At 41.4% G+C, this 12,896-nt stretch overlaps 1 protein-coding gene across 2 annotated transcripts in view; it reads right to left on the minus strand.

Moving 5' to 3' along the window:
* Positions 1 to 6,661, minus strand: part of NELL2 (neural EGFL like 2) — a 310,243-nt gene extending 303,582 nt beyond the window's left edge. The window contains exons 1-3 of one of the 2 annotated variants that reach the window (XM_045587932.1): positions 6,643 to 6,661; positions 5,779 to 5,864; positions 5,204 to 5,332 (exon numbers count right to left, since the gene is read on the minus strand). In XM_045587932.1, the coding sequence (XP_045443888.1) occupies positions 5,204 to 5,332; positions 5,779 to 5,833 (184 nt within the window). In that variant the 5' untranslated portion in view covers positions 5,834 to 5,864; positions 6,643 to 6,661. Of the gene's footprint in view, positions 1 to 5,203; positions 5,333 to 5,778; positions 5,865 to 6,290; positions 6,420 to 6,642 lie in introns of those variants that run through there. The other variant, XM_036457537.2, reaches the window with a different exon arrangement.
* Between the last annotated feature and the right edge of the window lie 6,235 nt (positions 6,662 to 12,896).

Below are 12,896 nucleotides of genomic sequence, written 5' to 3' on the forward strand. Positions count from 1 at the left end.
AAAAATAAAAAACCTTCAAATCTCTGCATATATATCGGCTCAGCTAAATATCTAAATTCATTGTTTACAAGTTTGCTTTCCACATAACTGCAAGACACAATTCAGCTAAGTGTTCTGCCGCTATCTAACAAGGATCCCATTTCCTGCAATTCCCAATAACATGTTCCTGATGTCTATCTGAGCCTTCACTGGCAGTACCTTTAATGTTCGTATTTCTACCAATAGTCTATTCATGATAATCTAGGTATTCTCTAAGGTGACTTCATTTTTTTCTCTTCCATACTCTTCATTTTCTTCTGAGTCTTTGCCAATATCCATATTTTTCTATTAAGAATCTATTTCACAAAATATAGGCTTTTTCTATCATACTCTGCAAAATTGTTTTAGCCTATGCCAAATGTCCAAACTCCACGCCACTTACACATTTTTAGCTACTTCTTATAGCTGGCCCCATTTTCATGTATCAAAATCTGTACTGGCTTCCAATTACTACCATAACAAATGACCACAAACTTAGTGGCTTGAATCAATACACACTTATCTCACAGTTCTGGAGATCAGAAGTTTAAAGTGAATCTCACTGGGCTAAAATCAAGGTGTTCAGCAGTGCTGTGTTTCTTCTGGACACTCTAAGGGGAAATCCATCTTCTTGTCTTTCCCATCTTCTCAGACTGCCCACTTATATCTTCAAAGCCAGCAATGTCAGGTGTAGTCATTTTCTGATTACATCCCTCTTCTAGCTCCTCTTCCAGATTTAAAGGATCTTTGTGATTACCTAGTACCCACCTAAATATTCCTGTTTCCTTATCCTAAGGTCAGCTGGTTAGCAATCTTAATCCTATGGGCAACCTTAATTCCACACTGACCTGTAACATGACATATTCTCCAGTTTCCAGGATTAGGATGTGAACATATTTGAGGGACCATTATTCTGCCCACCCTAATATATCTCTGTATAATGACAATTTTTTATTACTTTATATAAATATGACCTAGCATGTAACCTGGTCCCTGATTTCTTCTTTTGCTTCATTTCATATCACAACCCGTATACTTCCACTATTCTTGATTTCTTCCTTTTTCTCAAATGCGCCGTGCTTATCCCAGAATTTCTGTTTATGCTATTTCACTTGCCTTTGTTACTCTTCCCCTCTGAATCTCCACAGTTCCCCTTCTCCAGACTACTCTTATTTAACCTTCAGCTATCAGCTTACATTACTTTTCTTCAAAGACTGGATCCTATGATTCCTAAATGGAAATGTAGAGTCCCATTACACCCTTAGTTTTACTTCCTATCATTTGTCTTAACAGCGATTAAATTATCTATGTGATTGTTTGTGTAATGACTATTTCAAGTCACTATGAAAACAACTTCTCACTTCTTCATTTGTTATATGCCTAACACCTAGAAGAATAGTAATTACACAACAAAATTTATTTGGATGAATGAACACATCTCCTTTAATCAACATAGCAACATCAATTTTATAATTGAGGATAAAAGCTCAGAGAAACTAAATAATTTCACCACAGTAAAACAGGAAATGAGATTCTACTTTGATCAGTCTGATTTCTGAGCCTATCTCTCAATTATTGTGTTATTTTATTATATTGGGGGCAATGAGTACGTATTGTCCCTAAATCCACATAAGCTCACTAACCATCACACTGAAGACTAATATTATCACCTCACTTTCCTTAATGCCACCAAATGCCCAGTTTCATTCTTGTTTCCATATATTGGCATAAGAGTTGACTTGTGAACATATTTTTCTTTGAATGCATCTATAATAAAGTATTACTATCAAGTAATAATGGGTTTATATTGTACAACAATTTACAAAAATTATAATTTCAAAAAGTTCTGAATTACAGTCCTAGCCAGTGACAAATGGTTGGAGCACTGGCCCATGCCCCTAAGAGTTACAAGTTTGATCCTTGGCTCTGGTGGGGGTGCGTGCAGAAGGCAGCCAATCGATGGGTCTCTCTCACATCAATGTTTCTCTTTCTCTTCTCTTGCCCTCCTCTCTCTCTCTCCCCCTCTCTCCCTACATTCCACTCTTTCTAAAAATAAATGGGAAAAAATATCCTCAGGTAAGAATTAACAGAAAACAAACAAACAAAAAGTAATGAATTGCAAGAATCTTAAAAATTGCTAAAGAGAATGAAGTAGGCAAAAGGAGAAGCAATATTTAATGACCAAAAATCAGTGGGAAACTACACATTGGAATTATTTTCAAGCCAAGAACAAAAGAAAACAGTTACACCACTACAGGAAAAATTTGATGGTACAAAATCTGTTTCATCTATTTAAAACGTATCTGATAACTCCAAGTAACTTATCTGATAGGTTCATTTGAAATCTGAGGACATCTCACAGGTTTTGTAACGTGTTACTATTCTTGCTATGCCATTTTACACATATACAAAAAGATCTGCAGCACCCACAATTCACTATAAATTGAATCCATAAAATCTTCAGAGTCTGAAAGCATTTGTCTCTCTAAAATCCACAGAATCCCGGTGAAGGAGTAGGAGGGAGTCAGAACTGATTTCTTAAAAATAGTTTCCACATGCTAATAACAGAAAAAGAAAAGAAAAGAAAAAAACCTTCCCAAAGTAACTGGAGCAGGCCAAAGGCCTACCTGCTGTCTATTTCAGAATCTAAATCTCAGAATAAAAGAAATCAGAAGAATATAATCAGTACACCAGGAATACATGCCTACTGAGAACATGGCAGGCAGCAACTACTTGCTGATTGATTGGCTATATAAAATAAAGTTCATCATTTGGCAGGAAATGAAGTTTTACCTCTTCAAATCTCATCTACAGTATTTGTTAGGCATTTACTCTAAATCAGAGATTTTCAAATGGTGTGCCACAGAGCACACTGGTGTGTCATAAAAAAAATTTTTAAACCATACTTAACTTTTTAGTCTGGGGCACTCACCTCTTTTCCCTTAGATTGTCAAATTAAGTTTTTTGTTTTTTTTTTAAAGACAACAGCCATCACAATAGCCATCTGGTGTGACTGAATCAAAAGTATACCTACTTTTTTGTCAGGACAGCAAAAAATATTTTTTTGGAGTGGTGCAGAATTTTAGTAATTAGTTTATGTGTGCCATGAAATGAAAAAGGTTGAAAATTGCTGCCCTAAATATTGGACTTGGTACTAACAAGGAAACAAAAATAGCCAATTCATCAATGTGCACTGTATATAGTTACTATGAACGATTCAAAGAACATATGTATTTGCAATACAACACCAAACTTGAAGAACTGGCAATCTAAATAAAAGTGAATAGTAAACATTCCTTTAAAAAAAAAAAAAAAGAATCATGATTAATTAAAAAATAAATAAATAAATCATGAAAAGATATTGATCTCTTGAAACTATTTTTGAGAAATTGTCTAATTGTCTAGCATAAGGACATAAGATGCCCAGTCCTGGAGGTTTGTATTTGTGACAGCTCAGACACTCTTCTGAAGAAACTATGAAGAACACTAATATAATTTAAAGGACCTTTAAAAAATTTAAGGCACTTAAACACCTCTGGTTAATAGGACCATTAGCTTCTGTAAAGCTCCCCAGTTATACAAATAAGCAGTCCTGAAATAACTTTCTATTGTGTTCACAAGGATTGAAAAGCAGTTATAAAAAAAAAGAAGAAGAAGAAGAAAGAAAGGAAGGAAGGAATGAAAAAAGAAAGAAAAAGGAAAAGAAGCTTAACCCTAATGACACTTCTATTTTACTCTGAATTTTTCTAACAGTCTGGTTTTATTTCCTTTATTATATTTGGTCATTGTTTTTAAAGGATATAATATAGCACCAATCCAAAAAAGAAAGAAAAAGAAAAAGAAAAAAAAAGACCTTTAAGTAATAATAATAAGCAAACTATAATTTTATTATAAATATTTGTCACAGAAACATTTAGTGTGCTCACCCTAATGAAAAAAAAATACATCTTTATTTCTTATACAAGTACACTTGTTTTAAATAAATGCAACACATGTCAATTTCCTCCCGCCTCCTCCAACTGTAAGCTTTGGTGTTACTGTCCATGGTGACACTTACTGGCTGTATCAGGCAATAGCACCACTACAGAAACACAGGGTTTTTTATGCCTATTTCTTGGTGGCAGATTTGCTGAAGTGGTTTTATTTTGCATATCTAACCCTTTAGTAATTATGAGTTACACTTCTTTTGAAGTCATGGCACCAAAATCACAAAAGAAAAATCTAGGTGGGGAAGGGAGAAGGCACTATAGTCATCCCATCAGATATGTTACACCGAACTCCATTTCTCCTTTGCCTTCATCTATCCTTCGCCATCTGAAACTAATCTTTCCGTAAGTGGTTAGCCACCTTTTAGAAACTCCTATTACAGCGTCTTTCATAAGCACTGTTCAAAAGCTTTAGTAAATCAAAGCTGGAGGCTTGATGCATTGGAATTTGCTTCTGACTATACAACACGTTTAAATATAGTTTAAATGTAGACACTTGTGCCAATGCCTCTTCAAAAAAAGTTTTAAAATCCTAAGTATACAAGTAATGGTGATACCGGTATACTTTTGAATGAACACATTATTTGAAATATTTTCAAAGTCATTGTCAAGAAATAGTATTCCCTGTCTCTTGTCATTGATGAAAAAGGGGAGGGGAAAAAAAATCATGATCTTCCCATGAGGAATCTTGTCCCAAATACATTGTTTGTGATGCACAATAGATAAAGCTACTGGGAGGTAATCATGTTGCCAGAAAGCTACCCACATAAAGAAATTCCTCCCAACCAGGCAGGCACCATTGTACCTGAAACTTTCAGAGAGCAGCGTCTTCATGACGACTAAGCTATCCTCCTTCCTACCTAAATCAATTTTACCCAAATGAGGCATTTTTGTTATAATTCATTGTTCCCCAGACTCTGAAATCTACCATCTGCCATTGGAGTTTCTGTACAGTAATTAAGGCACTATCCATTAGAACTGGCAAGAGTACAAAGTGAGGAGGAGGGGGTGGGGGAGGGCGGGAGGGGAGGAAAATCAAGCCATTTACAAAGAGATGTTAGGTGTGTGCGTTTCCCACTGACCCTTCCACATCTCCGCTCAGAGCCTACCACCCACGAGGCGGCCCAGAGGAGTGGGTGAGGCCACCCCTGGGCCTCTCTGAACTAACCCTGCACAAGGGCTCCGCAAGCTCTTCCTACCTTGGAAGAGAAAGGCTTTCGTCCCATTATGCAGCCCGGGGACCTGGCGCACTCCGGTCGTGGACTCGCCAAGTTCTAACTCGGTGAAGACGTCAATCTGTAGGGAAGGGTCCACACCGAGCCCCCAAGCTGGTGGGAGTGGGGGTGAGGGTGGGAGTGGGAGGAGGAAAGGGAAAAAAAGCCCCATCAAAATGCATGCCTCTTCCTCCAGGGCAGCAAAGAACCGCGTCTGGGAAACCACATTGGGGAACTGGGGAGAGGCGGCTCCCTCACAGCCTCACCTGAGACCAGCAGCCAAAGCTTTAAATAGCGGAGCGCCCCGTCCCATTTCCCTGACCTACTTTAAGCCCCTCTGGGGGCAAAGTTCCCCCAGGGCCCTCCGACCCTGGGCGAGGGGTGTGACCTGCCCTTCCTTCCGTCTCAGGAAAAAAAAATCCCAACCCAAAGCCGCCCCCTATGCCAGGCTTCCCACTCCAGACCTACTTGGGGCGGAGGGGAAAAAAACGAGGTGTCTGTCCCCAGTCAACTGGGGCCATCCGTTCCTCCCCTCCCCGCCCCGCGCCGGGGCCACTCACCTGCTCCCAGACCCAGGACCAAACAGAAGCTTCTCAGTAAGACCCGAGACTCCATGGTGTGGATCTGCTCAGTCCATCGTCTCCCTCTTTAAAAATAAAAAATAAAATAAAATAAATTGAAGCGGTCCTTGGGATCCAGCGGGAAAATAGCTTGATCTGGTCCTTCCTGCCGCTGCCTCGGATGTATGGATTAGCAGGATGAGTACGATTGGGTTGCCTAAAAAGAAAGAACAGGGAGGACCCCCTGGCACGTGAAGAACTTGGACCCTCCAGGCTCACACCATTCCCACACGCAGAGCCCGGGCAGCGGGCCGGCTGGGAGGGGGCCCAGAAGGAGAGGGGAGGCGGGGGGAGACTTTGCTCGGAGGCTGCTTTGCGGGGAGATTAGCTCCAGAGCAGGAATAAAGGCAGCAGAAGGCACGCACACCCAGAAGGAGGGAGGCGGCCCCCCCAAAAAATAGCCTAGGATGGGGCAGCCCTGCACCCGCCGTCCGTCTGCCCAGCGCCCAGACCTGTTGTAAAGACAGAGACAATGGAGAGAGCCCCGAAGACGCTCGGCGGAGGGAGAGACAGCTCCTCCGGGGAGGGCGGGGCGGGACCTCGGAGGCGGGGAGAGGAGCAGGGGGAGGAGGAGGAGGGGAAGGAGGAGGAGGAGGGAGGAACCGCCGAGGGCGAGGCCGGCGCTGGGCGTCCCACTCCTGCACCGGCTCCTAGGTTTCCGATATGCGTCTAGCGGGTCCCAGAGTGTGGGCAGCTCCGCCCTCCCCGGGTCCTCCCGGGCTGACCTGGGAGAAGCCAACTGCCTCTCAGGATGGAAAGATCTGCATGCAAGGCGCTAAGTTGATGGGTGGTCTTTCCTCTTACCCCTTGATTTCGGCGCGTGTCTTGAAAGCCAGAGAGAAAGGACCCACAGCCACAGCCACAGCAAGACTGGGAGGAGACACGCTCACCCGCGCTGGAGGCAAAGGGAAGAAAAGCCCAGGAGCGATGTTGCGCCGCCGGGCGCTCCCAAGCAGCCCCGGGCGCTGCAGAGGACTCCCGCTCCGGGGCGCAGAGGAGGGCTGCCAAGGCACGCTAGGGGGAGACTGGCGGAGACGGGGAGCAAACCTAGGAAGCCCGGGGAACCCTGGAGGGGAGGATCCGTGCCAGGGGTGGGGCACTGGAAAGCTTCCCAGGTGCTGAGAGAGGCAGGAAGAACTTAGCCAGGAACTGCTGGACAGCTCCTCAGGGACCTCGCGCGCCCCCTTGCACTCAGCAGGGAGACCCGGACTCTAGTTCTCCAGGACAAGCACCTGGCCTCTGGGGGCAAGGGCAGCAGGGCCAGTGTGTCTGCCCATCAGAAAAGAAATAGATAATATATGATAGAGATAGATGATAGATAGATAGATAGATAGATGATAGATGATATAGACAGACATAGTCCATATGGAGAGAGAGAGAGAGAGAGAGAGAGAGAGAGAGAGAGAGACAGAGAGAGAGAGAGAGAGAGAGAGAGAGAGAGAGAGAGAGAGAGAGAGAGAGAGAGAGAGAGAGAGAGAGACACCTAGATCTGGGAAAGAGAGGAAAGCTCCCCACCCGCCACTGTTGAGCATATTCATGAATGCTCTCTACCCATCCTTTCACCATACATGCCCGATTCATAAGAGTGAGATCATTTAAGATCTAATTCTTAGCAGGCAAAAGTATATTCAAGGTCAATGGCACATAATACTTTCAACATATACCTAAAATTTTGAGGTAAATTTGAATAATGATATTCAACTACCATATTGAAAATGTTAAGTTTCAAAGCGATGAAAATGTTAATCTATACCAGTTCAACTGAGTTTCTTAACTTTCCATCCATACAAGCAGATTCTGAGTTCTTCATCAGGATCCTATATAGCTGCTTGCCAGGATACCTTCTGGGTAGGGTCTGAGGCTCCTGAGGAGCAATATGTACTATATTGAGATGAGTTGCCCTTGGAATTTTTAAGGGGAAAAAAAAAAGAAAAAGACAGGATCTAGAAGCTTTTCCAAGTTAATTTTTAATTATCTCTCCATAGCAACTGTTCCATTTAATTCAATTTCTAATTTTGTGAACTTTGAGAAATATTCCAATACTTACATGTTAAAGTATTGTATGGATCTTCCTACATTTGTAAAGCTATACAAAATAAAATTAATATAATTGAATTGAATTAATTTAAAGAACATTATTCATCAGAGAATTAAAGATCTTTAGCATTTCATTTAAAATATTGAATTGTAATAAGTATCTACAAAAGTTTCATAAAATACATTTTAAATAATCCCATTATTTAAAACTCTTTTGGAAGATAAAATGAGATAGAAAAGTAGATATATAGATACATACATATTTACATGTAAAAGTTCTTCTAACCTACTTGTACTCTACCAAATCAGAGAATCTGGGATACCCTCCAATGTCTCTCTCACATATGACATGCTGAAAGCTGGTGGTTTGCAATCTTGTCATTAGTATTCCTCACTACACACACACACACACACACACACACACACACACACACTTTTTTAGTTATTTTGTACCCAAAATTATTCAGTTTTATCTACTACTGTAATTATGATACTAGTGGCCCAGTGCATGAATTTGTGCACATTGAAAGGAAAATGATTAGAAGAAATATTTCAGTATTGCTATTTTCCTTTTCTCTATAATAGAAGTGTCAACCAAATTCACAATCAATAATGACAGATCAAAACATATGCATGCGATTGGCACCAGCAAGAGCTTTTTAAGTATCGCACATGCACAAGTCAACTTAAACTTTTATATATTCAGAGTGGCCAGATTATGATGATCTCTGAATGCTATATAATAAAAGGCTAATGTGCAAATTGTCCCCTAGACCAGGAATTCAACCAACCAGCAGGCAGGCTGGCCGCCCATGTCCTCTCCCCTTGGCCAGGTTGGCCAGACCTCACCCATGCATGAATTCATGTACCAAGCCTCTACTATATATACTGAGTGGCCAGATTATTTTGTGTTCAGAGATAATAATAATCTGGCCACTTGGTGTATAGAATAATCTTGCTTACTTAGAACTGTTTTCTGACATAGCTAAACTTTTTCCAGCCCAGTGAAGCACTCCAACTTCTCTTTCAGGTAATTATCGGCAACACAGCAGGAAATATCAACACAAAGCAGATTATTATTATAGAGCATGCAGGGAGAATGAAGGGTAAAATATTTAAATGCATCAGTGTTTCACTGTATTCTGCACAGTGAGAAAACAAGTCGTTTTCAAGGTCCATCATTTCTAACTTCTTTTTAATCGGGTCAAGTTTCTAAGCTTTATAAATCCCCATCTTCCAGCTAATGAAAAGGAAATAGGATTCCACTGAGTCTCCTATCTACCTACTCCAGGACTTCTGTGAGGATCAAAGGAGATGAGGCACAGGAAAATGCTAGAGAAATTTAAATTTTTGGTTGAAGTGTGAAATGTTTCCACCTGGCTATAAAGCAAGTCATGTTCCTGAGCTGAAGAAACTTCAAGGAAGCCAGTCGTTGCTAGGGAGAGGAAGCTGAATGTTGTTATGTAATGTCATTATCCAGCACCCACAGCCACCATTTCTGCATCTGGGACACATTTGGTGCCATGGGGTCTTGGCAGAGTCAGCTGCGATTTGGTGGGCTGCTGCTCCGGGGTGGTGGCAGGACCTGTGTCCCACTTGGGGAAAGATGAGTGTTGCTTTGTCGGTGCCAGGTCCATGCTGCTGTTTCTCTTAAATGCCAAGTGTGCATCACAGCAACTCCTGCATTGAGTGTCTGCCCCCTGGTGGTCAGTGCACATCATAGCAACCATTCAGACAGTGGGAGGGACACTTAGCATATTAGCCTTTTATATATATATATATATATATATATATATATATATGTGTGTGTGTGTGTGTGTGTGTGTGTGTGTGTGTGTGTGTGTGTGTATATATGGAAACCAATAAAATATGAGTACAGAGAGAGTTGGTTCTATAAAAATAAAATGCAAAGCTTTGGAAAACCATCATACAGGTTAATCATTGTTAGCACAGAGGTTCTCCACCTGGGAGGGGTTTTCTAACCTTAGAGCTACAGATACTTTAAAGTTGGATAGTTCTTTATTAGGACTGTCCTGTGCCATGTAGGATGATTAATGGCACTCCTGGTCTCTACCCACTAAATGCCAGTATTTTTAGTATTTCATTTTATCTATACATCTTTTAACTATCTTTTTATAAAACTTTTAAATTAGTGTTCTAAAATTGACAGCTGTCAGAGGGGAGAGGGGTTAGGAGCTGGATGAAAAAAGGTGAAGAGATTTATATATATATATATATAATGTTGTGATAGCCAGAGGGAAATGGGCCTGGGGATAGGTGGAGGTGGCCAAAGGGGAGTGGGAAGTGAGGATGGAAAAAGACTTTGCTTGGGGCAAGGGGCACATGATGCAGTGTGCAGATGATGCTTTATTGAGTTGTACATATTGAAAACCTGTATGGATTTGTGAACCAATGTCACCCAAAATAATGGAATAAAAATAAAATAAATTTAAATTTCTCTAGCTACAAAAATAAAATAAAAATGGTGTTCTAAGGAAGACAATAAAATACTTAACTTTTCACCATCTACTCAAAGCCCATATATATTATCACCACTTCAACTGAAATACAGAAACTTTATGACCATATTGGTACCTTTATCACATCCTTTCACATAGTGATTGTCTTATGTGTGTAAAATCAACACACACTTGAACTTCCTTTAGACAATATAGAAATTTTTGCTTGCAATCATTGTGTTGGAAATAATAATGTCTTCGTTCTCTCCCTAACCACCCCCACCCCCAATAAAAAAAAAAAAAATGTCCATGTCCTAATCCATACAATTTGTGAATGTTATTTTAAGTGGCAAAAGAGATTTAAGCTTGCAAATGGAATTAAGATTGCAATCTTAAAATTAGGTGACCTTAAAATAGGGAGATTATCCTGGCTTCCCTGGGTTTGTCCAGTCTAGTCACAGAGGTTCTCAAATGTGGCAGAGGGATGCAGAGAGAAGTTTAATAAAATAAGAATTTGTCCCACCTATGAAGATAGTGGAGTATAGGAAGGCTAAGAGCCAAGATATAGGAGCAGCACTTAGAAGCTAAAAATTACAAGGAAAAGGATTCTTCCCTGCAGCCTCCAGAAGAAACACAAGCTGCTAAGACTGTGATTTTAGCCCAGTGAGATCTATTTTAGACTACTAAACTATAAAACTATCTATATAAATAAAAGCCTAAGGGACCATCACTACCAAACAACCAGAATGACTGGTTGACCAGTCACTATGATGCACACTGACTACTAGGGGGCAGAAGCTCAACACAGGAGCAACCCGCTGGTGGTCAGTGCACTCCGATAGCCAACCTCCCACAGCCAGCCAACCTCCCACATCTGGCCAACCTCCTTTGGTACCCTTCCTCCCCACCTCTGCCAACAACCTCCTACAGTCCCTCCCCCTGGCCTGCCCCAATAGCTGGCATGGCCTAGGAACCCCACCCATGCATGAATTTGTGCAGTGGGCCTCTAGTAAGATAATAAAGCTGTATTGTTTTAATCCACTAAATTTGTGATGATTTGCTCAATATTCATATGAAAATAATTGCTAACCACATAACAAAAGGGTCATTCAAAATGGTAGACTCTATGATCCTGACAAGCTCCCTTTGTACCATAAATGCATATCAAAGCTAAATAAAATGTTCAAGAATTTTTTATTCATATATGAGTTTTGAACTTAAAAAAAAAAGAAAAAGAAGATAATCCTCAGGTGCTAAGGGGATAAAGAGCTAGTTGGAGATTGGTGAAGAAGGGAGTGGCTGATGCAATGATTGGGAGAAGATGGAACATCCTACACTGAGACAATAGGGTAGGATTTTAACATCCACACAAACGATGAATTATGGCCAAAGCCAGAAGATGTGAAGATGTTATTGATTCCTCTAATAAAAAGAGGGATCTTTGAAGAATTATACTACCCAAATTAAGAAACTTTAAAAATTTTTGCACATTGGCCTAAAAAGTGACAAAAATGCTTGCCAGCTACATGTGACCATAGGTGGGAAACACTGATAATAAATGGCAAATCCCAAGCCTTGCTACATGCCACTTGCAGATATAAGGTCCAAAATTATACTCCTCACTGGTATAGAAATTCTAAAATCAGAAAGCATAAAATCCCCAGAGTATCCGAAAGAAACAAATATAAAAGTCCTATTCAGGGACTGTCCACAATCTCTGAAATAAAAGAGGAAATTTTCGGATGAGAATAAGAATACAATAAAATTATATATAAAAGCTTAAGCAACAAAACGATCAAACCACCAGTCAACTAGTTGCTATGACATGCATTGACCACCATAGGGCAGATGCTCAATACAGGAGCTGCCCCCAGGTGCTCCCAAACAGGAGCTGACCAACCCTTCCCTGAGGCCCTCCAGCCCACGGCCAACCACTCACTCCCTCAGTAGCCCTGAAAGTCTTGCCACCGGAGAACGGCCCAGGCACAGATGGACCAGCAATGCCACCATGATCTCGACAGCGCCACCAGCCTCCTGGAGGTCAGCCTCAGGCACTGCAGCCGCTTCCCCGCCCTAGATGCTATGCAAGGAAAAACCTATATAAAAATGGGTGCCAGGTGGCTCCCAATAACCTGCGTGAACATCAGCAGGAAGGATCCAGATCTCAGGCTGGCAGGGGCATCCCACTGCCTGCCTGGAGGGCTGATTGCATCCCTGGCTTCACTCCATCCCATTCCGGACCTGCGCCAGAGGCAGGGCTTATCACTGGAGAGCACTGCTGTGGCAGAGTGAGCTTCTCCCCATCAGGGCTGATTCAGTGAGAGCCTGCAGCCGGAGCAGCAGGCAGGAGCAGCAGGCAGCATTGGACTGCTGGTTTTGGCCCAATTCCCACAGGCCATGCCGAGGGACCCCATCCGTGCACAAATTTGTGCACCAGGCCTCTAGTAATGATAAATTGCATTAAAATAAAATACAATGAAAGACAGGAACACACAGAGAAAATGAGAAGTGGTATGAATTCTCATGAACTTAAAATCATGATTTTATTAATCGAAAATGTGG

This window comes from Pipistrellus kuhlii, unplaced genomic scaffold (assembly GCF_014108245.1).
Source record: "Pipistrellus kuhlii isolate mPipKuh1 unplaced genomic scaffold, mPipKuh1.p scaffold_m20_p_3, whole genome shotgun sequence".
Taxonomy (NCBI): Eukaryota; Metazoa; Chordata; class Mammalia; order Chiroptera; family Vespertilionidae; genus Pipistrellus; species Pipistrellus kuhlii.